This window comes from Dermacentor silvarum, chromosome 1, assembly GCF_013339745.2.
Source record: "Dermacentor silvarum isolate Dsil-2018 chromosome 1, BIME_Dsil_1.4, whole genome shotgun sequence".
In the NCBI taxonomy this organism is placed as follows: Eukaryota; Metazoa; Arthropoda; class Arachnida; order Ixodida; family Ixodidae; genus Dermacentor; species Dermacentor silvarum.
In genome coordinates, this window is record NC_051154.1 from 167,615,472 (window position 1) to 167,639,484 (window position 24,013).

Genomic DNA, 24,013 nt, shown 5'->3' on the forward strand with positions numbered 1-24,013 from the left:
CCCACGGTAAGCGCTTCTCATCAACACCACCGTTTCACACGCGCCTTCTCGTGGTCATCAAGTCTCTCTTCATGTCGGTCTACTTACGCCGCAGCACACCTGCTTACTTAATCAGCTCATGTTTACTACAATTCATATTGCTACCAAAGCCGTTCACCTTACTTCGTATGACATTGCTGTGTTGCTATCGCATTCATTGCTTCGCCCTTAGGGCGAAACTGTGACATTTTTCTAATGCATCTACATTTGCTCTCGATAGTTTTCAGATTGTGCGATTTGTAAAGCAGCTCAAATACTCCATGGCTAAGCTTCATATCTGTGCAATGAAAGCACACCCAAAATGTGAGCTGCATGTTCAGGGCGGGAAATGTTTAATGTTTTTGCAATTTTAACAATGCAATGATTTACTGGCACTGTACAGCACATTCCATGCATGCATAAGCTGTGTAGTTCACATACAATTTAGAATGTTAAAATCTGTTTAATAATTTGTGCGAGCCATAAAGTAAATCTGCAATGACATGTTTAATTTATATAAAACATTTTACATTATCATTCCTTGTCCACTAACATAGTGGAGTTCCAGCAGCGAATGCACAGGCTTGTGCCTGCAAGACTATTTGGGCAGCAGTCCTACATTTAAGAAAATTATGGGGCAGCTTAACATCTCAAAACTGCAAAACGTGTTTTATGAGGGAAGCCATGGTGGAGGTTTGCAGATCAATTATGACCACCTGGGGTTTTTCAGCATGCACCCAAAGCATGGTAGACAAGCGTTTTTACATTCCACCCTCATAGTTGCAGTCAGGAATCAAACCTGCAACCTTGTGCTCAGCAGCACAATGCCATATTCACTGTGGCAAGTAATCCTACCCCATAAGCTCTTGTAAATGTAAATGGCACTTTTTTTTGTCCTCCAGCAGCATGACAGCTGCTATGTAACATAAAAGTTTAATGGAACAAATATTTTCAGTTTAAAGCTACCATGATGAAAAATAGACTAGTACTAACCAGTTACAAATGGCTTCATGAAATCATTTTCGTTCGCTGTCCATAGTTTAATTTTGGCACATGCTACAGTATGCACTTACAGGTGCACTGTCCTGTTTCTTTCATATATCAATCTCTTATCAACTGCATTATGCACTGGCTTTCAAATAAAAATATCACTGGACACTTTCTGGAGAGAGTAGCAACTAGACATGTAATATGGTGGTGACAATAAGTAGCAGCAGATCATAGTTAAGGCACAACACAGCAGGAATGCTAATAGTTTAATGCTCTACATAAAAAAAATTCTCACTGACGTCAGTAGGAATGTACAATCATACATTCAAGTGCCACTCTGGCTTCAAAAATCAAGTGTGCATGTAACCCATCTGCATGATAACCATTTGCTCAGTTTCTATGCAGCAAGCGCACTAGACATACACTGAACAGTCTTACAAGTAAAAGAAAGGTGTAGTGTAAATAAAGAGTAGCATAAAGTTGTTAGCAAAATGAAACTTATGCATAAGAGTCTAAATTAAACTGTCAAAGAAGGCACTGCAAGTACACACTACAAGATGAAACTTATGTCATAAATAACCTCTGCTAACTAAACATTTTCAAATAGCATGGTTTCTATTATTCACAAACAACAACTAAACAAGGTAAATGTTTTCGGGCACCATTCATGTCATGTTGAACATGCCAGCAAAATGGTAAACTTACTCTGGCAGTGCACACAAAAACAAATACAATGATCCACATGCTCAATCTTAAATAGTACAAGTCTACCTTAAGAACAAAATGCACCAAGGAACATCAATAACAATGCGAAAGAATTCTACTTTGACCTCATGGAACCTAATACACTTCAAAGTTTTATAGATTTCACTGACATTCATGCATCCATATTAGTGTTGACAACATAATCGTACACCATTTTGTCTTCTAGAAGTACTTGTAACAGGCTAGAAGCTACACCTACCTCTTAAGGGTGATGCAGTGACTACATATGTGGCAAAACAAATTTATACATCTCCAAATGGCAAATTTAGTCTCAATTTGAGCAATTGTCACTTGATGTTAATGTCATTCAAAAGCTGTTGTAGGAGTAAGTTTAGTGACGCTCACCGAACACTGACACAAGGAGCACACTCGGCAAACTCGCCGCACTTTGCTCAGCTGTGACAAAGTAGCACCAAATGATTCAGTGTCAGTATACTGCAAATGACTTGCTTTTCTCTCAAGCTTGGTTTTTTGCAATTTTGTGCTCAAACTTAGAAATAATTGAAAATATTAGAAAAAAGATTCGGTAAGGTGGCTGTAGTGCTCAAGAGGAACTCTGCTGCAAACACAAGTCCCAATAATTGTTTGAAATACCAATTTATTGTGGATTGCAGACCATTTGCAAAAATTAATAAGACGCCATGAAAATGAAGTCATTTACAGTACCACCTGCTTTACGAATGAGCAAAAGGACAGCAGCACACATTGATGGAAGAAAATCAGTTGCAAGGCATTTTTACAGATGCCATAGTTACTAAACACTGAAAGCCTAGCTCCAATTACTAGGAAAGAAAGTGTGTGTGTGGGGGGGGGGGGGGCAAAGGGGGTCACAGCATCTTTACTGTTCCAATGTTTCAGTAGCAAGAATTAAATCACTCCATGACAATCAGTTTGCATGCATGACAGAGCCCCGGCAGTACCAATACAACATTAACAGGTGCTCTGTAAAATGTCCTAAGCACAACTTCTGTTGCAATTACATATTTGATGATTTAGCCATAAAATTACAAAAATACTTATTTCACACTATTTCCTATTTTATCTAGCTGCAGCTACTGTGGACAGAACAGTGGTAAGTGTCCCATGAACTTAAAAAAATAGTTGCACTTGCACATGCTATTGCTATAGCTACGTAATACAAATGTGTGAAGTCACAGTCTGATCTAGAAGTCAAGTGACAATAAAGAAACAAATTTGGAAATGGCTAGGGTAAAAGATTTATGGATTCTCAAACCAAACTTGTGCAAAATACCTAAAAATGTACACCCCCTCCCTTTCAAGAAAAAAATGATTTGATGATGCTAGAAAGCTAAGAGTGTGGTTAGCATTTGCATTAAATAAACAAACAAGGCATGCACCTGCACACTTATGTTGCAGTATTTTTTTTTTTTTTTTTCGCCGTCACTGTAACTTGGGCACCATTAACAGTCTCTGTCTTTCATGACAATGTCCTTAACTATGATAGGCAAAATAGCAGTGCAGTTTTTTGACCAAAGTACAAATTACACAATCAGTGGCCCTTTTGTCACCTCTTGATCATGCAATACCTGATGCTCAATACTATGTCTCACTGGAGTTTTTGGATTGGAGCAAACGACAGCTTCAAGTCGCAAGAATCAGATTATGAGACACACAAAAGGCTACATGTTTTAGCAACATATTCACACTGTCGACTGTGTGTGCACACACCATCCAACGTCCTTACATACAATGTACAGTCGCGAGCAAAAGTTTGTGGACCAAAGGTGCCACGATTTTTTTTTTTCTTCTTCGCAGCCTGGGCATTCCAGCTGAAATCAAGAGCGCACGCCTACGTGCATGTGTTTCACCATTACAACGTATTAAGCCAATTCGAGGCTGCAGAGCTGCGCTTGAATATATTGAAATTTTTTGCTGATGCCGCGGTCTCCAAACTATTGCTCGCGACTGTACATAAAGCATGCAGACAAGCTGCTTAGTGTTCAAATATGCAGCACAAAAAAACAAGTATGCTGCTTAAAAAACAATGTCGCACAATGTTGATGAATGTATGAGTTAAACCCACAGCTACTGCTGCAGAGAGCTATGCTGGCAAGCTTTTTGCTTTGTACTGTTAACTACAGCTCCGATATATTTCACTAGAGCCAACTTACTAAGAAATATCCAACTGTCGCATTTTACCATATCTACAAGGAGAATATGACCTTTCCTTGGCACACATCATGTTGGGCCGTGCATAATGAACGCTCAAACCAGAATGGAAATATTTTGTGCTACAGACTTCGCAATATACACAGGCACAATTTTCTAGGAAGTTGTGCTGGTTGGCCGGAAATATGGTGATAAAAATGGAAAAGACTGCTCACTGAAATCAACATATTCTTTAAAATGTTGCAAAGTATTCTATACACAGCAGTCTCAACTACATTTCTCACTCTGTCTAGTTGCAACCAAGGGCAAATCTGCCAGACTCTATAGCAGATATAAAACTTTTCTTGCACGCACTTCCACTACAACCACATGTAGCCTTTTAAAACAAGGCCACTGTGCTCAGAGGAAGAAAATTTAAGCTTAATTTCAGGCTTTGCAAGTTTTAGAAATTTTACCATTCAGTATATTCCTATAAATGAAATATTCAAACACTTCATTGTCTTACATTTTAAATGGCATGCCAGAGTGTCTGCCCCTTTCTATGTGCACCCCAGCGCTGCCAACTTACTCGGCCACATTGACCATACCACCCACTACTGACGCTATGCTATTCGCTAGCACAGAATGTTAGGGAGGCTACTGGCATGAACTCGCTAGTACAGAGAACCCATTTTCATGACATCATTAACTAACTTAAGATCGATCAACAGCTTTTTTCCATGTCATTGTTGAGGAAACTCTGAAATGGTGATGGAATTATGGTAAATAAGCAGTGGCCACAAGATCACTCTAGCACAAATGTGGCACAGATATATGTTGTTACATTATTCCACCACCATGACTGCAGCCTTGCTGTCTGGCTTGTAAATTTCACTTGCGACTTGTAAACTTGTAGAGATGGCAGCACAACCTTTACAAGTTACATACTGCAAGTTTCTGCAGAGATGGTCCCAGATTATTCAAAACAGGTGATTTGAGACAAAATTATCATTTTTATTTACAAACCTTTATGCAGAAAGTAGATATTATAATTTACGTGATGATTGCCAATATGATAAATAATTAACAGGGTTTCTTCAATTAACCTTTACATTAACCTGCTGCTAGAAGCTCTCTGCCTTGGCACCAGTTTTGATAAATAAGTATTCAAAATCTGTACTGCTGTTCCAGTTAATATGCTTCCACACAGTGGAAAACTGCTGTACGAAAAACTTACCTGGAACAGCAAGGCATTGCACAGCATATTTTGAGTCCATGCTTCCCCCCCCCAATTCCAATTCCCTATTTTTCATAATATGAGACAGTCATCACGGAAACATATGGTATATTGTCTCACTATGAAAGGTCAAGGTGAAAAAATTTCGCATGGCTTTGAGCAAATATAGTTCCACCTGCGAACTTCCAATTGGTTGCATTTTCTCAGATATCCAACACTGCATATCTTGACATGGCTTTCAACTGAATTGTTTATATACTACTGCTGTCCAAATGCTCAAGCGTGTGGATTGCACAGCAGCCAGCATCATAGAGAATTGGCCACTGAGTCCAAGACTGCACACCAAGCCTGCATGCTGAAAGTGGATGTAATGGCTGCAGCTGCAACATGGCGTGTCAAGAAGTGAGTCATTACATTTGCTGTTGACAGCTGCACATGGTCCCTTCTGGTAATTACTTAGACCCAATGGCAACACACCACGGCACTGGCAGCTATGTATGTTCACACATTTGAGTGTAATCCCATGGCAGCAGTATGTTAATTATACACTGCTGCAATAGGAAAAAAATTAAAGGATGGGCCACAGTGTACACTGTAGAATAACTTGCAAGAGTTTCACAAGATTATGTTATAGCCCTCACTGGCTTCTCAAATGCAGCACATGGTTGCTTTATAACAGAGGTGCAAGTAAAACAGCACATTTCGTGTATGAATCGCGAAGGTGGTCATGGCTAAAGCGACAAGATGTGCAAGTTAAGGTGGCACTGGTGTCACTTTTATGGCTGCAGTACCACTATCCCAATGGCACTATGTTTTGTCCCGCTGTTGTGGCCATATTGGCATTGAGCCAGAATGCAGCTTAGCACCTGCAGGATTAGCCTGCATCAGCAGTGCTTCAGAATGTAGGCAGTGGTACCGAATGCTCCCAGGAAACATGCAATGCAACTCTGCTACATTGTAAACAATACATGTGTGACACAATGGCCGCAATTAGGCTGCAGGCACCGAGAAAGCATACATGCCTGCCCGTTTACAACAAAAGATGGAGCTGAGAGACCATTCCACCAGTCAGTCATGCAACCATGTCAAAGGTAGTGCAAAAAAAAAAAAAGTTATCTTGCACTATAATAGAAATAAATACAATGCTTACATGTAACCTCAAATGCAGCTCCTTTTAAAGAGTTCCCTAAGCTTCAACCCCAACTCTCCTGAACCCTCCATCTGTGTCAGTGACATTGTGTATAGAAAGAAAATTAAGCTAAACACTGAAGCCAAGCCAAGTAGTTTAGTTTCTGAGCGCTGCACCTTTATGTACCCTTCCTCCTACTTACTTCTTTGCCCATCCTGGAAGCTTTCTAGAAGTTTGAGAGGTTTGGTAACTTATATCATTATGTGCTGGGAATAGTAATTGAGGCCCCAGTTTTTCTCACAATTATAAGAAGGCTAGTGTTTAGGACTCGGACATGATTCAACAGGTACACATGACAAGAATATTTTGGCTCGATGCCTACTGCCTAACCAATTCTCGCATTGCCCAGCTACACAGTAAATCTGTGTGCACACCACCACAGTACAGCAAGTACACAGCTGCCACCTGCCTGGGGCCAAGTGCATTCCCAAATAATTCATGACTACATCATACTGTGACCAGCCCTTGAACTTTTTTGTTTTTTACCACAGTAATATCTGTAGAGCTTTTTTTCTTTTCTCACTCTCTCAAGAACAATACAAGCACAAAGTGACATTAGGCTTGTTGAGTGCAGCCCATGGGCACTGAGGAAATTTACAAAAATACACTTGTCATAACTAAACTGGTCGGCATTATCACGATCAAAAACTTTGAGAGGCATTAGGCAATCACGCACTTCTCACATTACAAGTACTAATATGCTTTGCAGTCTTATAGTAATTACCAACAAATACACAGGTTACAATGGGCAAAACAAAACTGTTTCTTTCATACAGCGAAAATTCTTCCCTAAAAGAAGTTACTTTTTTTGCTGAGTAACTAAAATATTGAGTTATCTAGGCCCATTTTTCTGCAGTCACACAATCCACAGAAAATGTAAGCATTGAATCTACACTAAAATCTTGTGTCCAAACTAGGTATATCTCACATCATGGCATAATAGTATGCACATTACTATGCAGTCTTACTTTTTCATCCACTTGTGTGTGTATGTGTTTTACTTTGCATTAGATTGGCTTTCAAACAAAACGAATGATATTCTACAATTATCTTTTTTTTTGTGACTTTATCTCTACATAGTTGTGAACACTTGCATTTTCTTTTCAAGCCTTTCTTTCCCGTACCAAGTAGCTTACACTGCTTTCTAAAATCAAGACTAAGTGAAGCTCCTATGCTTGTGCTAAACAAAGCGTTGGTAAATTTTACAATGAACATTGCATCAGATTATCACAGAACTTTTACTGACATTACCATTGCAAATGCAGATGTCAACTAAGTGACAACACTGAAGGCCTTAATATTCTGCCTCATTTTCTAGGGATTATACTAAGATGAAAGCTGTACATACAAAGATAGGGAGAAAAAAAACAACACATTTTCAACTCTCTACAATGTATCTGCCTAGTATCTGTGTAGAGAGCCCAGTCTGAGTAAGAAGAACTTCACAAACTCATCACGCTATATCACTGCATGACACTCCAAAATTAAAAGCTCCACATGTTAATGCCTCCCCCCTCCCCCCCCCCCCCCCGCCTTTTCTCAGTCCTCCACACATTCCAAGTTCCTCCTCTCGGTGGCTAATATATACACAAGTATTTATGCCTATGTCATTTAAACCAAAATAAATAGGAAGCGTTGAAGCATTTGTATGGCCCTGGTGCCTCCTCACAATTAGCACAGTCAAAGGTCAATGAGGTCAGCAAAAGGGTCCTGCTGTTTGGGGAACACCGGAGATGGTGCTGGCTGTGAAACGGGAACCATGGGAGGACGTGATGTGACTGGTGGTGTCACTGGCGGAGTCGCTGGTGGAGTCCAAGGCATCCGAAGAAATGGGTTTGTTGCAAAAGATGGGTGAGGAGCTCCCATGTAAGGTACAGCTTGGAATCGTCTCTGCAGATTTGAATAGGGTGATGGGGCATATGAATGAGCAGCAAATGCAGCAGAATTTGCTGCCAGTGGCAACTGATTTGAAGCTGCCTGCCCCCTTGGTGGTATCATTGGGATTGCTGGCTGTACTGTAGATACCAGTGGCTTCACCGTCTGCATTCCTGGTTGTATTGCTTGTACCGCCGGCTGTGTTGTGTGCACTAGTTGTGCCGGCAGAGGTGGCAACACAGAAACTCCTTTAGCAGTTGCTGGAGGTTGGTGGTTGGCAAGTTCGTCATCATTCTCCTGGGAATCCAGACGAATCAGTGGTGCATCTGAGGATGGCGAAGGTCGGCTGGTGTTCCTTGGTGCTTTTCTTGGAGGTGGGGCCAAAGGCACCTTATGCAGTGACGGGTCACTGAATGCCTGCAATGACAAAGAAACTAAGATAAATTCCTTGACCTTACATCAATACATTAAGGGAAATTCTGAGTTACAAGAATCACAGATAGCAGTTAAACCTGACCACATCTTGTGGGCACTAAGGTCACCAGTGCAAAACAATGTTGCTGATTTGTGAAACTTTTTCATAGTAATGAATTAAAATATTTAAGTTTTTCAGAAAACAATAGAAAGATTGGCTTCTGCACTTGTAATTTGTGCCAAAGAACAGGTGGTTGTGTCTTGAGTCTTGTGACACAAATAAACCACTTGATCCTAAGACATGCTGATGTCACACCTTGAATTGAATTGCGGGGCTATACGTCCGAAAACTGCAAAGTGGGTTATGAGGGACGTTGTAGTGCAAGGCTCCGGATTAATTTTGACAACCTGGGGTTCTTTAACGTGCCCCCAATGCACGGTACACAAGTGTTTTTGCATTCTGCCACCACGAAAATGCAGGCACCACATGTGGGATTGAACCCACGACCTCATGCTCAGCAGCACAGCACCCTAGCCACTAAGCTACCATGGCAGGTTTGTCTCACATTGAAGAGACATAGCTGTTACAGGGGATTCTATTTGCTGCGGTGTCCTTGCAGGTTGTTGCCATATGTCATTAACATGGCAACTTCCAGGCAGTGACAATCGTAGCATTGTCAAGCCTATGATAAAATACAATATGGTAGAACCTCACTAATATGTTACTCATTGACACATTTTCATGGTTATAACGTTGCTGAATCTGGTACTCACCTGCGACGCTTACAGCATGCCCACACAATATGGCTCCTGGCTGCTATGTTCTATTCCCGCAGTTGTTTGAAAAACATATTTAGAAGGGCTCTGATTTGTATGTATTAGTTTGAAGAAAAGAAAGCACCTTGGCGAGTTTGGAATCTGGGACTTTCCTTCATGAAAGATGATGCTCCAACCAACTTTGGCACTATGATACAAAAGTGCAAGTGCTAAGAGTAGCACTGCCTCACAAAGCACTTTTTGATGTGTGCTTTGGTGCTACCAAAGGCACCAAAGTGAAAGAAGCAAAACCAGTAGCACAAAATTAAATACAAACTCAACAAACTGAAGGCAAGGCAAAGCAAATAAAGATTATTAAAGGGAAAGAGGCAAAAACGGTGGCTCTTTAGAGGTGCAGAAAACAGCATTGCCACCAAGCTTCGGTGCACTGCAATGCACGAAAGGTTGTAGCAAGGGGGTAACCATCTGACTTTCTTGAGTCGGGTTCTAAATGGTCCAGACGAAAGCACTACCATATCCATAGCGTAGGCTACAAGGCCCGACTTCAGACGCACAATAATGTGCAGATTCTGTGCCACTTTGAATGTTTTCTGCAAATGATAGCTATTGTAGTGCAAGCTTGGTAAATGGTGCCTCTGTGTAGCAATGATATAACTTGCAACGCAAGTATTCAGAACTGGTGTTGCAGGAATGGCTAAGTATTTCTGGCTGAGTCGGCTCAACAGTAGATACGTATAAAGATGAGCACTACCCAGCTACCTCGTACAAAATGTTAAGCCAGTAACTGCCACAGCAATGCATTTTGCTGACCTCTTGTATATGTACCAGTCTTGTAGGGCATGCCTAAATGTCTGCTTAATGTTCGAAGGCTTCATTAGATGAAAATTGAAGTGCAAAATCGAAAAAAAAAAAACAAAGCATAGTAATCAATGAAAACATTCTGGAGGAATGAAAATACTATTTGCTAAGCTGAAAATATGGCGTAATTGAATACAGCCGAATTTCATAAATTCAATCCTGACGGGACCAACGAAACTGCTCGCAATTATCGGGCAGGTCGAATTAAACAAAATGCAGAAAAAACTCCGAAACACGCCGATCATTCACTTGGCAGTATTTATTTGCCTCTAAAGTTAACTTCGCCGCAATACAGCCGTGTTACGCGGTGAAGCACATCAAGCGAGGAACGGTGCCACAGTTACGGCACATAGCACGTGTTCTTTAATTCACACGCACAAGCGCAGTCTCCGGTCACAGTACGAGCACTGGGACACCCAATAAGTTTACATGGCAGGCCTTCAGAGTTTTAGAATGTCTCCCGCTCTTTTGTTGGCTTTAAACGTCCCCTCGACTTTCGAAGTTTTTTTTTTTTTTTTTTTTTTAATTTTACCGCTTTCCTTTTTGCTAGCTTTCCCAAAACAGATTATTTTTCTCCGCTTCTCTGTGCACGGCGCGCGCGCACTTATAATTAAGAAACGCGTACTAGGCCCCGTTAACGATCTCATTACGAGACACGCATGGCGGGCGAAACGAGGGCTCAAATCGCCACAGTAACGCTAGAAACAGCTCTGAATGGCTGCCAGTATGCTTATTAGGCATCTAGGTGCTCGTACTGTGACTGGGGAAGGCGCGTGCGTAATTTTATAATTAAGAAACGCGTAGTATGTCCCGTGACAGTGGCCCCTTTCGGTTCTTGGCATGCTTCACCGCATAACATCTGTATTGCGGCGAAGCTGACTAGTCAAGTTCGCTTTATCCGAAGGCCAATTTTAAGATCGCAATAACGAAAGCTCGGGCCCATAAAAATGTATGGGCACCCGTCGAGATCGAATTAATGGAAGTCTATTGTATCATTATTGCAACGGTGGAACAGCCATTTGATATTTTCACGCAAGTCTTAGCGCAGGCAGCGATATAAGGTGCAGCAACATGCACTTTTGGCACAGTATCCAACATACATCTATATTCCCGACATGGTCGCAATTTTAACTGAAATTGTCCATAAATATAGCAGAGCCGGCTTTGTGTGCATAAATGAGGTATTCAGACTAAAAATTAACGAACTAGTTTCATTATTTTAAAAAGAATGGCTTTCCTTGTGCGTATATCACGCTATATCGCCACTTCTACGATTTAGACTTGCAACAGGCATTCCACGTTTGGCGCACTTCAAACGAGTAAGAACAAAAAAGTTTGTGAAACCAAAGCATGTCAACATAACTATGCCCTAATATGTGCACAACTAAACTAACGTCACGGTATGTCAGCAAGTTTCTTTTTTTTTAAAGAAAACTTTTTTTCAGCTGTTTGCCCAGCTGCACAAACAATTAAATATACAAATGCAGACCAGTTTTGGCACTATACAAACAGTGGGCCTTCATCCCAGGAGACCACCAGACTATGATTCTTGGCTCCATGGGCCCAACTATCATGCCCTACGACATGATGGTACAACCATCAAGCCCTACAGTATATTGCAGGTTTCTTCTAATGTGCACAATCTGTCCAGTATAGCTGTACTGTGGAACATGTGAAAGCTGATGAAATTACCACCATAGAATCTGCTTTTCCTAATCATGTAGGGTTGCAAAGAAGGTCGCAACTCATAAGCAAGCTATACAAATAGGACCAGTATTAAGATATTGTGTATTTGTACAATTAAGTATATTGTGCAAGTATTAAGAGTTCACTTTAAGGGGGCAGCGCCAACAACAATTTATTTACCCTCAAGAGCACAAAGCTTTACAGAGGGGAGTGGAGTACACAAAATTAACAACAAAACAAAAAAATTAGCAGGCACAATGAGGATGCAACTTTCAAGGCTCACGCAACTGAAAATTCAAATAGGGTGTGAAGTATAGTGTTATATAGAAACAAAGCAAAACAAGTCATGGTCTGAAATGATATCAGAAGGAAGGTGGTTCCAGTCTTTCGATGTGCACGGGAAGTGCGGCAAGTAGTGACGTGCATCTTATGGTGATGATCTAAATGGGCTAAATGATAAACGGGGTCGTGACAAACTGACTTTACAAAACTATGATAAACAATGCGTGATCAGACATTATCAAAGGCTTCTTTTTGATCTGACATCCTGCTTGAGCGAGCTCCGTGCCACGCTGGTACGAGGAATACTGAACTGGAGAAAAAAAAGGCACAAAAAACGTCCGCACACATCAGTACATTGGAACATCCCCCGGAGAGAAATACAACAAAAGCGCGAAAACAGTGAATGGAGAACTGACGGCATCAGCTATATTCATGGCTATGGCAGCTTCGTTGATTTCCACGATTTAGATGATGACAATGGCATGATTTAGGTTTTGGTTTCAGTTTTACTATCGGGGCAGCATCAACGGAAAAACGTTTTCATTCTTATGCTTCATTTGACACAGAATTAGCACGATTTTAAGCAAAAATGCTATTTTAGAGCATGATGTTGCAAAGACCGCTCTTGGCACAATTGGCATAGCTGTCCAACCACTGTTAATGGGACACAAAGACAAACATAAAGATAAGTTGCGATATATTAGTGCTCCAAAATGTCCAAAGCGTCACTTTTGTTTAGAGCCTTCTTGAGTGAGAAAATGATGTTAACATAGGCAGGATTTATGTTGTGCAGTGAAAACATGAAACAAGTATGACATCTCCTGTTCCATTTAATATTGGTAAATTGTAATGAACCACTGATGACAAAAAGATAATTACATTGCATGTCAATGTGAAAGACGATGCCATCTACACAAGTTTAGTAGCTTTTCCTATAAAACTCAGCAGCGTGATCTCTTCTAGACACTCTGTCGGCTCTATTTGCAAGGAATGTGGCACTCTGTTGGTGTGGCTCGCCAAAAGTAGAACCTGGCGGAGCATGGCCTCTGAGGCCGCTGGCACACCACAGGCTTTTTGTGCTGCACCTACATATGAGTGACATACCTTCACCTGTTTCTTTCTTAGTCACTCAGTGACTAAGTCCTGTCTTGGCTCAGGTCAAATGCTGCGAGATTTTCAGACCACAATATATAGCTCTAGCTAGACTTCAAATTTGCCTTCAGAAGACTTCAAATCAAGGTTTAACTGCATAACTTATGCTAGCATATTAGTAGTGCTTATGAGTACAACATGTAAGTTGCACAAAAAAATGGAGGACACTTAAGCTTCGCCTTTAAGAGTGGAACGCGATAGCGTTATCGGGCCCCGTTTGCATCGCTTTTTTCTTTCAGTGGGCTTCACTGCAACACAGAATGTGGGAAAGCCAGCTTACGAAGATCAAGCTTACACCGAGCCTCTTAAAGTCGGCTTGACTTTTAAACAGGAATGCATTGCTGGGAAGACGTTTTTCCAGGGGCAATATAAGTCGTCTTATTTTAAAATGTGAAGGCCCTAGCAGATTTTTTATTATTTCATAAATTATTTGCTATTGCCCCGACGCACGCACATGTCCAAAATGCATTAGGCAAGTGCAGGCGAAGTTCCAATTTGACCTGCCGAGGATGTGAGCGCCATATGGATTGCATTTGTGCAAGTAAACTACCCGAGCGCGCCGCTGTTATAAATGCTGGAAAAGGGGTTTGTGGTTTAAGTTTCCTCATAACAGAATTATGTTTTCTCGTACATTCAAATTACAATCCGACGCCACCATGTCTGTAGGTTGTGGTTAAATCGTACTTTACGATTTTCTGACAGATTTCACTTGAGAAATTTAATTTTTGTTCACCAATACCTTGCACTACGTGGAGGGCCTGCGTGGTCGGGGTGGTTGGGGATGATTTTTTCCTTTGCTAACACCTTACGCCACGTGGAGGGCTTGTGCGGTCGGGGTGGTTGGGGATGATTTTCTCCGCCACGAACGCCGACATCTATGCCGACGCCGGATTTTCTACGACACGGGGCCCTTAATGCTGTCCCGTTAAAATATTTCAAGTTTACAGTGCAAAGTAAACTGTTTTCTTCCAGAAGCTAGCATGGACAAAGGCACTCTATTCATACACTGCATTGCCCATCTGCTAGCACTAAGACAATCTCTGTGCACTTCCTCATTCCATACACCCTCACTTAACAATAGGAGCTTCAAGCACGTGACATGCAAAATCCTTGCGCACAGTCCACATTGTCCTATTGAGCTTCCACTGCTTTATCCCTTACAATGTTGCCTCAGGCTTAACAAATGCTCCTGTTCTCTCAAATACCACAGTGCAGTCTGTGGTGAGCCCTGTGCAATGCGTGCAGTTCGGTGCCTGACTTGAGTGCGAGACTCCCATTCCATGCGGACAACGCAAAGCCAGCAGCATACCAAAAAGCAGGCCACTGGCATCGTATACAAAGTAGCCAATGATATCTGTCCACAGTAGTTGCCAAAGAATGTGGTTAACAAAAGTGAAATCGCATTTCTTAATCTGTTTTTCTGCATGCACTTTTGCATCATTCCACCTTTCAGAAACAACTGAGATGATGACAAGAAACCTCTGCATGCACCCCTTTTTCACACACGCATGCGCCATCCCGTTACTTAAAGGGACCCTGAAACGATTATGACGATTTTGTACAAATGTACCGAGTCGTTAAGGTAGGTCCTTCTGATCATTAAATGACACATTTAAGCACTCCGCGTAAAGCAGGTCATTTATTATACAGTTTTAAAAATGTGCATCGTGGACGATCGCAGCAGCGCCGCTCCCCTGAGCTTTTAGCCACCCCGTAGCTGGCCCAAATGAGGTCAGTTGGGCGAGCTATCCGATTGGCTACCCGGGTTGCGTCATCGAAACATTTTCCAACATTATGGAGAACAAATATTGTTTGTAATAGTTGGAATGTTGGTTAATTTGTTTATATAAAACAAAAAGTAATAGAAAGAGAATACACAATCACAATTTATCACTACGCGAGCACTTCCGGCACACAGCAAGCGTTGTCTGCTTGTGTTAAAACGTGCCCCGTGTTGACACGAGCTGCGCGGTCAGTGTTGGTCTTCAGGTTTCTTTCCGCGAGGACCATGAATCGCCCTTGTTGTGTTGTGGGTTGTGAACCTAGCGATTGCCTACATGTCAAGCTGTGACATCATGTCCTTCTGCAAGGCAACAGGTAAGCAGAGTGGCTGCAGCGAATCGGGCTGTCGGTATCCAATCGGCGCCAGGATCTGTGTGTTTGCGGCCGTCACTTCATGCCGGAAGGTTACTACCGTATTAGAGAGATTTAGCCTGTCCGGCATTCCGGTAAATGCAGGTAGACATGGCATTTTCCCAGATGGGCGGGGGCACAAACGTGAGCAGCTTGCACGATGCAGCTACCTGGTAGCACAGAGCTCAAGAAGACAAACACAGAGCTAATATAGCAGTAACCAAGTGCATCCTATTTTGCTGCTGGTGAAAATTTTCGGCAGCAACACAATTGTGAAAGCATTGTCTTTTTAAATGTTTAAAATGTTTTGCACTTGGTTACAGCAATATTAGCTCTGTGTTTGGCTGGTTAAGCTCTGCGCCACCAGGTGGCTGCACTGTGCAGGCCACTCAGGCCGCTCGCACTTACGCTAAAGCCCCTTCATCACAGAGGTAGTAGTATGGAGAAGCTTTAGTTTATGCCTCTGCCAATCCATAGAAATGCCCAGCTCGCCTGCGTTTACCAAAATGCCGGCCACGCTCAGCGCTGCGACAGAACGCTCGCAACACATGCTGCTTGGATAGCTCTTCTTGCTAGGGATCGACGGCCAGGCATCTAGCGGAGAGGATGGAAAGGCTTTGTGCGCTGGCTCCAAGACACCAGAAGCAGACGTCACGACTTCGCATCATGAAGCATAGCCAGTGAAGGCGAAGCTTAGCCCCAATCGCTCAGCAAACTAGTTGAGGAGAAAAAGCATGACCAGGGAGGAGGGTAACTTGTAATCATGCGTAGCTCTCTTAATATGAGCACTTCACTTAAATTATTGTGGCGCAAATGTTTTACTGTAGCTGTTCCCTACGAGTCTTCAAATTTTGTCCATGCTATTTCAGGGACCCTTGAATAACTGGGAAGCAATGGCTTAGCGGGATAAGTGCCCACTTCTTACCCAGGCTTGAGTTCAGATACAACTGATATTTTATCCTTCTTTCGGAGTCTTCCCACTGTAATGCTGTAAGTTGACCACATAAACAGCGTGTATTATATGCATGCGCAGCAATTTGTGAATCTATGCAGGGCACTGTGAGTGCGCGAGCTTCACTACCCTCAATTGTTAACAAACACCATCATTACTTTTACAGTGTCTTTTTTCTTACTTCTAACACCTTTTATAAAAAAGCTGACAAAAGTAACTCGAATCACATCTCTACAGATAATTTATGTGCCAAAGCAGACATCTTTTGCAAGAAAAACCAAATCAGTCACTTTGATAATTAAACTACAGTGTAGACCGCTTATAACGTAAGTCGCCGGAGTCGCGAATATCAGCACTATAAGCGGTACTGCACTATAACCAAAGCAACAATTTTCAAGGCCCGCACATATGCAAAACATGTGAACCGAGCCGCCTCGCGTATGCGACAGTCGAGAAATGCGGCTATAACTTTTGTATTCAATTTACAGTAGAATCTCGTTAATTCGAACCAAATCATGCAGCGGCGCCTCCGACCGGCATTTCTCCGGCACCGCCATTGAGTAAAAGCTTAGGAGAGACCCCTCAATGTCGTGCGCGAACAAAAACAAAAAACAAAAAATGCGGCGGAAATTTCACCCTCTCTCAAATGGCAAGGTCGCTGAATCTGCGTTGCGCCGGAACAAGCGTGTACGTGCCGACGCCTCAGCCACGCTACCGTAGCCACGCGTATAAAATGGCAGTGAACCCTTCTTTCTCCTTTATGCTTTCTCTACTTTCTAGTCACGTGTTGACCTTGCACGCTGCGGCTACGGCGAAGCGGGAAGCAGCGGCGCTGTCCCCAGGCCGGCCAACGAAACTGCCCACGCTGGCAAACGCCCGCTTCCCGATAACGGCAGAAAACGAAAGTTCGGGGAGCTGGCGCCGGGCTGGCCGGCGGGCGCGCACGGTGACAGTCGAAAGTGACGGAGCTACGAGGGAGGGCGAGGGGAGCCAACGAAGCGGCGGTGTTGCCGAGGCGAAATCCGCTTCTCTGTCTCCCTCCTCCCTCACATCCCACGGTCTCTGCGTGCGCCCTTCGCCGTGCTGTGCCGGCGCCGCCCGCTCCCTGAAGTTTCGTTTACTGCCGTTATCGTGAAGCGCGCGTTGGCCGGCGCTGGTAGTTTCGTGGCCCTCACTCGGTATGCGCGCCGTGATATTTCACGACTCGCACTCAAGATTCTGGTTTCAGCCTCACTGGCTGTTCGTTCGCACCACGTGCCCTTCTCCTCCACTTCGTCTCTCTTTCTTCCTTGAGCACTCCTTGGGGCGCCCGTTTGAGGGGAGCGTTCGCCGTCTCCGTTGACTTGCGTACTCCCAGGCAGTCGCAATGTAGCCGGTATTTCGTTTCCCGCAACTGCACTATAAGCAACACGTGTATACATGGAGTGCTATGGGAAAATTAACGGGAGTCTGAAAAGATCGCACTATATCCGGTCCTGCACTAGAAGCGGTTACGTTATAAGTGGTCTATACTGTAATTACATTATTTACTTCGTAGTTACAAACTTTACAGCACATGCTTATATTGAAAAGTTGAAGGAAATCATCATAAAAGCCTAGTTCCGTGATTCAACATTTGAATACGGCCATGAACAGTGGAACCTCATCGACACGATTCTGCATAATACGTTTTTCAGGATGATCCTTTTTTTTTTCTTTTCCCAATAATACGATTTGGTTGGATAATATGTTGGATGATACGATTTTCGGATGATACACTTTATTTTCTGGTTTCTGTGAAGATCGTATCAACCAGGTTCCACTGTAAACTGAAATAATTGGCCTCAAATGCTTTGTTGAATTTAAGTAATTACACAAGCAGCACTATGAAGCACAGCTAGTGGAGCAACCCTCCTGTCACGTAGCAAGGCAGCGTAAAATGAAGCTGCCGTCAAACTTCCCCCCTCCCCCGATCTTATTACCATTGGTGCCGTATGAAACTCACGATTGGATGCATAGTCACTCGAGCAGCAGGGGTGAAATGGGCTGCTCTATCGTGCCATATAGCCCAGCTTAACTTTGCGCCACCCTGCTATGTCAAAACAAGGGTTGCACCATGAACCGCGCTTAGCAGTGCTGCGTGCGTGGTCAGGTAAATTCAACAAATAATTTAAGGCCAATTATTTCAGCTAATTATTTCAATATGTGCCATCAAGTCCATAACTAAGAAGTTAATTATTGTAATTACAGTAAACCCAAGTATAGTCTGAGTTTTTTTTTTTTTCCAGATTTTACCATGTGAAATTTCTGCCCCATAGTAATCCGCGCGGTCCCAACAATTTTCAGCCCAAATTCACAGTTCCGGTTTCGGTATTGCTCGGTGCTATCATCATCAGGTTCTTGCCCCATGATCAGTCACCATTGTAACCACGCTGACTTTGCAACAGCCACACTTTGCATGATGTCAGGACTGCAAAAGCTGTATTCGGCTACATTTAAAAGAAAAGTGATCGTAGCTGCTGAAACCCTCAGCAAATGTGCTGCAGGGCGGCAGTTTGGTGTGAACGAGCGCAGCATTCGCGGTTGAAGGAAGCAAAAGGAAGCCCCCTTAGTGTGCAGTGACCTGAGAACAAGTTTCCGGGGGCTGAAGAATGGTGTGTTTCCTGAAGTTGAACTGGACCTGACACACTTCGTTCAGGAACAACGAGCTACGCACCCAGCTGTCATCACCGAGTTGCTGCAATCAAAGGAAAGAGAGATTGCTAGAAAAAAAAGCATTCCACGATGTGAGATAGTGAAGTGCAATGGACGACAAGGACTAAACAGTGAAGAGCAACTGACGAATAAATAGTGAAGAGCAACTGACGACGATGACTAAATAGTGAAGAGCAACTGATGATGATGCCTAAACAGTGAAGTGCAATGGACAACGATGACTAAATATTAAAGTGAAATGGAATACGATGACTAAATAGTGAAGTACAACAGACTACGATGACTAAATAGTAAGTGCAACGAACTACAATGACTAACTAGTGAAGTGCAACAAGCGACAATGACTAAATAGTGAAGAGCAATGTCCAACAATGACTAAACAGTGAAGTGTGCTGGAAATAAATGCTTTCAGTGACCGTTTTCCTCAAACTATATGTGGATGACGCCTCAGACTAATGCGGGTCCAATCAATACGTGGGCTTTTATGGTAGTTTAATTAGTGAATTGATTGCTTTGATTTTCTTGCAAATGATGTCTACTTGGGCACGTAAATCTGTAATGATGTCTTTCGAGTAACTTTCGTGGTTTTTTTTAAACAAAAGTGTTCGAAGTAAAAAAAAAAAAAAAACACTATTGTTGACATCAATCATATGCAAGATCAGAAAATATCTTGAATTCACAAAAATAACTTTCAGTTGGAGAGGGAGAAAAAGATCACTACTACAGTGCACAGCACAGACCTGTTTTTCTGGTGGCACCTGTGGTGAGACCAACTGGTTAACTTGGCTCGGCTGGACCTGCAGGTTCGTGGTGCTGCAACGGCTGAAAATCTCTTGCAAGTCTCCCATGAGGTCCATGTCAATGCGCTGGAACGAGCCACTAGAACCAGTGTCCTCCGACAGTTCCGCTACCACATCAAGGCTCGGTTCAGTGGGACTCTTGACAGGCGTCCTAGCACTGGTACAGGAAGAACAGAACTTGCCAGTGAACATTTTAAGAAGGCTGGTTAGGGAAACACTTCGAACAGACTGGCTACGATCTTGTCAGATTGATGTTTAAAAGGTGTCAGCACACAGCAAGACCAGTGAGCTACTTGAGCAATGACTGACATGCGACATGGCAAATATTCAAAAACACAGTAAAGACTTTAGCCAGTATTTCATAGACAGCAAGTTGCTAAACGCTTTAAAAGAATCACAAATGCACCTTTCTGACAGTATTTCTTTTTAGTCAGTTAGCATAGTCAGTTTTCAGCTTCCCCCGGGCTAACAAAAGTACGCTGTAAATTATTTATGAACCACTTTATGAACCATTATTTATTTTCCCATAACTGGACTAATGTGCTAACAGAATGTGCTTGAAGGTATACAATGAATGGAGATAAATGCACCATGAAATTTGCACATATGTGAAGCACCAGAAACTTCACATATGTGTAAACAGTGCAGGAAGAACACCTATGTTCTCCCTGCACTGGAGCAAAGCAATATTTTTATGAACAATACCTTGTCTCTAAAGATGACATTTTCAGTGGAGAAACCAAGCTTGTAGTGTTCTGAAATGAAAGAAAAGAAAGTGAGCAAGTTCACCTAACCATAGTATGATGCATGTAAACAAGAAGGCAACAAAAGTGCCTTCACAATCTTTTTTGTAGATGTCTTTGCCTAGCTTGCTTGGAGCATTGCTTTGAAATTTATTGCAATGCACAAAATAACGCTTGCAGCAAATCAACTATGCACAGCTCACAAACCTTTAGAACAGTGAATAAAAAAGTTGAAACCACTGACATTATGTTCTAATCCGGCAGCATATGGCGTGGCCACGTGCATCTTGAAAGTGATCTGCGATGGGAGCAGAGTGCGGTAAGTACTGATAGCTTCGTGTGCACTGTGTTCTCGCCGCTTAGTTTGCGTTGAAGCAAGAGGCAGCACAAAGGTAAATCTGCTCACTGCTGCGGGCCCTATCTTCAAAGCGATCGTCTTACGTGAAGGACGGATGGGTTTCGTGGTTGCAGAACATTGATTCTGTCTTCAAAAAAGCACTGAAGAAGCTCAACTATTACAATGTACATTTATGGGAACACTCATAAACTAAACTGTTATAGTACAAGCCACTGAAATACCCAATATTGGAGTATGTTTTGGTTGTCCGGCACCTCTATAATAAAGTAAAATTATTCTCATAGAAACTGTTCAAATATGTTTTGCCAGTGCCCTGCTCACTGACCACTCCAAAGGCTTCTATTCTATAGTTAATTATACACCCTTAGCTAAACTTAACTCAATTGGCATAGAAGGGAGTGTGCATGAACTAATTAGAAAATATTTATCCAGCAGACCGCAAGCCGTTTGAGTTATATTTTCTCCCCTTTTTAATCCACTGACAAAGGTGTCCCTCAAAATTCGATCCTCGGCCCCCTTTTATTCCTAATTTATATTAAAGACCTGCCTGCAAACTTAACATACAGTCAACCTTTCTTGTATGCAGATACAACTATAGTTACAGTGTAGACCACTTATAACGTAAGTAGCCAGGGTGGCGAATATCTGCACTATAACCAAAACAACAATATTCAAGGCTTGTACATATGCAAAACATGTAGACCAAGCACCCGTGCGTATCCAAGAATCGAAGCGTGCGACCGGGAGTTTTGCATCTGTTTAAATTTACGAACGTTGAAAGGCTTATGTCCCAGTACCCATGGTCTTCGCATGAAGCAGACAAAGTAATAATTTTCTAAAAATGGCAGCGACCGAAACTTCAGGCGCAGTACAGTGTCTCATCCGATTTTTCAGACTGATCGCCACATGGATGGTGTCGAAAACATCACAACCGTGAACCAACTTGCCGCCATTTGAGGGTTGCCCGTGCCCTCACTTTCGTTATCAAGGCAGTTTCTCTGCTCTCCATGTGCCGTACAGCCATTGCAATGCATCTCAGCACAAAACCACAACTTCGGTCGCCAACGATGCACGTTGGTTAGGCCTAGCCGGCGGGGGTGTCGGGCGGCGTGCTGTCGCAGGAAGCAACGCCCTTGTTATGGTCATACCCGTAGACGATTACATAGAGATTACGCATGCGATCACGCGCATGGTCTGAACTGATAGCAGCGCGTCCAAAGCGGAGTTTGGTTTCTTGGGCGAGCAGCCGTGGCAACTACTATGAATGCCTACCAAGTTTGTATGTGCGCACACAAAACCTAATAGCTCCAAACTAAATTTGCGGAACACTGCTTAAACCAACAGGGTCGCACGCGCGATATCTGCACTTCATGACGTGCATCGCGACGGGTGCACAGAAACTGATGCTGCGTTCAATGCAAAGCAACGGCTGATAAGCAGCTGAGCAAAAGGCTTCTCCATCGCCTAGGCAACCACCACATGCCCGTATCGCGCCGCCTGCCGCTTTGTTTTTTTTTCGTTCGTTTGTTCACTCGGTGTCTCACGCTCCTCCTCCGCATCGCCCTCGTTGCTCTCCTCTCCTATCAGCAGGCGCACCTAGTTTAGAAGCGTGCTTGCTGCCGGGCTTGTCGGCGGGATTTTCCCACGGAAGCCGCATTAGAACCGGTATTTCGTCTCGCGTGGCTGCACTATAAGCAGTATGCGTATACATGGAATTCTGTGGGAGGGTAAAAAGGAGTCAGAAAAAGGGAAAAACGGTTACGTTACAAGTGGTCTAAGCTGTACAAGTGATAGGTCCATCGATACATTACCTAGCAAGCTGACCACTGAACTCAGAAAAATTCATGACTGGTGCAAAGCTAATGGTTTAATGATTAACAATAATAAAGATGCGTACTGAAGTACTGAAGATGCGCGTTCACCAGCGCATCTTCAGTACTTCAACAGCATGGTGTATTATCAAAAAACGGTTACATTACGTTTTTTTTTTGTGTATTATCAGTATGCAGTTTGTTCAAATATAAATTGGGAATTCTTGTTTTCAAGTTTCTAAACGGAAGCATAGCAGCTGATGTGTTGCAAAAATGACATTTGTTCTCTAACCTGACTAGGTTCACCTCAAACAACATTTTGCTATCATATGTACGCACTAACTATAGCAAACATACTGCTACTTTTGCAGCTGTTCAGTTTTAGAATACCATACCATTAATTACTAAGCAAATGTTATCTTTAGAAGCATTTAAGAAAGAGCTTGTTTCATTTATTATTTGTATTAAATTATTTTGTATTCTTGTATTACTTACTGTGTTTATACTCTTATGGTGTATAATTGCTCATGTATATTTCTTGTGTTTCCATTGTCACAACCAACTACTTAATAAGGCTTGTTAGCATTCCATCCATTCCTTGCTTTTTTTTCTGTTAATTAAATGATAGTTCAAATGTTTCTGTTTTGTTGGCATTTCTTGTACTTATCTTCACTTAATTTCTAACAGGAGGTCCCCTTTCATCCGTGTGCTATGGACCTCCTCCTGAATAAGTGCCCTAATACTTGTATTTGATTACGAATAAATAAAGATCACTCTCTCTCTCGCTCAATAAAATAAAAATAAAGGAAGGCTTTATCTTTCCCTGGTACAACCACAACCTTTCTCCATCCGCTGCTCAAGTCTCAGTGAATCTAAACCTTCTCCCTCAGCTTAAAGATAATGGGTCATTAAAGATATACACTTCAACATCAATTCCTCCTGTTACCTACCAAACACCCTTTTAAGCTTCTCTAAGGAATCACCAACTTGGAAATACCCAAACCTTAACGTTGAATTTATATTTACACGAACTTATTTTTCCCTGGCAATTCAGCTCTGGCAGTACTCGTCTACCGCTTGATATGTTTGTCTCCTCACTTAGTGACATGTAATCATGCTTTCTAAGTGCTTTGCTTGCTATTGATAAGCACTGTTGTGTTTGTTTCATTT

At 42.5% G+C, this 24,013-nt stretch overlaps 1 protein-coding gene across 1 annotated transcript in view; it reads right to left on the reverse strand.

Annotated features, from left to right (window-relative positions):
- Positions 1-1,257: 1,257 nt before the first annotated feature.
- The window catches only part of LOC119436376 (DENN domain-containing protein 1A), an 87,562-nt gene continuing 64,806 nt past the window's right edge, over positions 1,258-24,013 (reverse strand). Inside the window, exons 20-22 of the mRNA XM_037703200.2 lie at positions 20,637-20,686; positions 19,872-20,088; positions 1,258-8,600 (exon numbers count right to left, since the gene is read on the reverse strand). Of these exons, the coding sequence (XP_037559128.1) occupies positions 7,989-8,600; positions 19,872-20,088; positions 20,637-20,686 (879 nt within the window). The 3' untranslated portion in view covers positions 1,258-7,988. The remainder of the gene's footprint in view (positions 8,601-19,871; positions 20,089-20,636; positions 20,687-24,013) is intronic.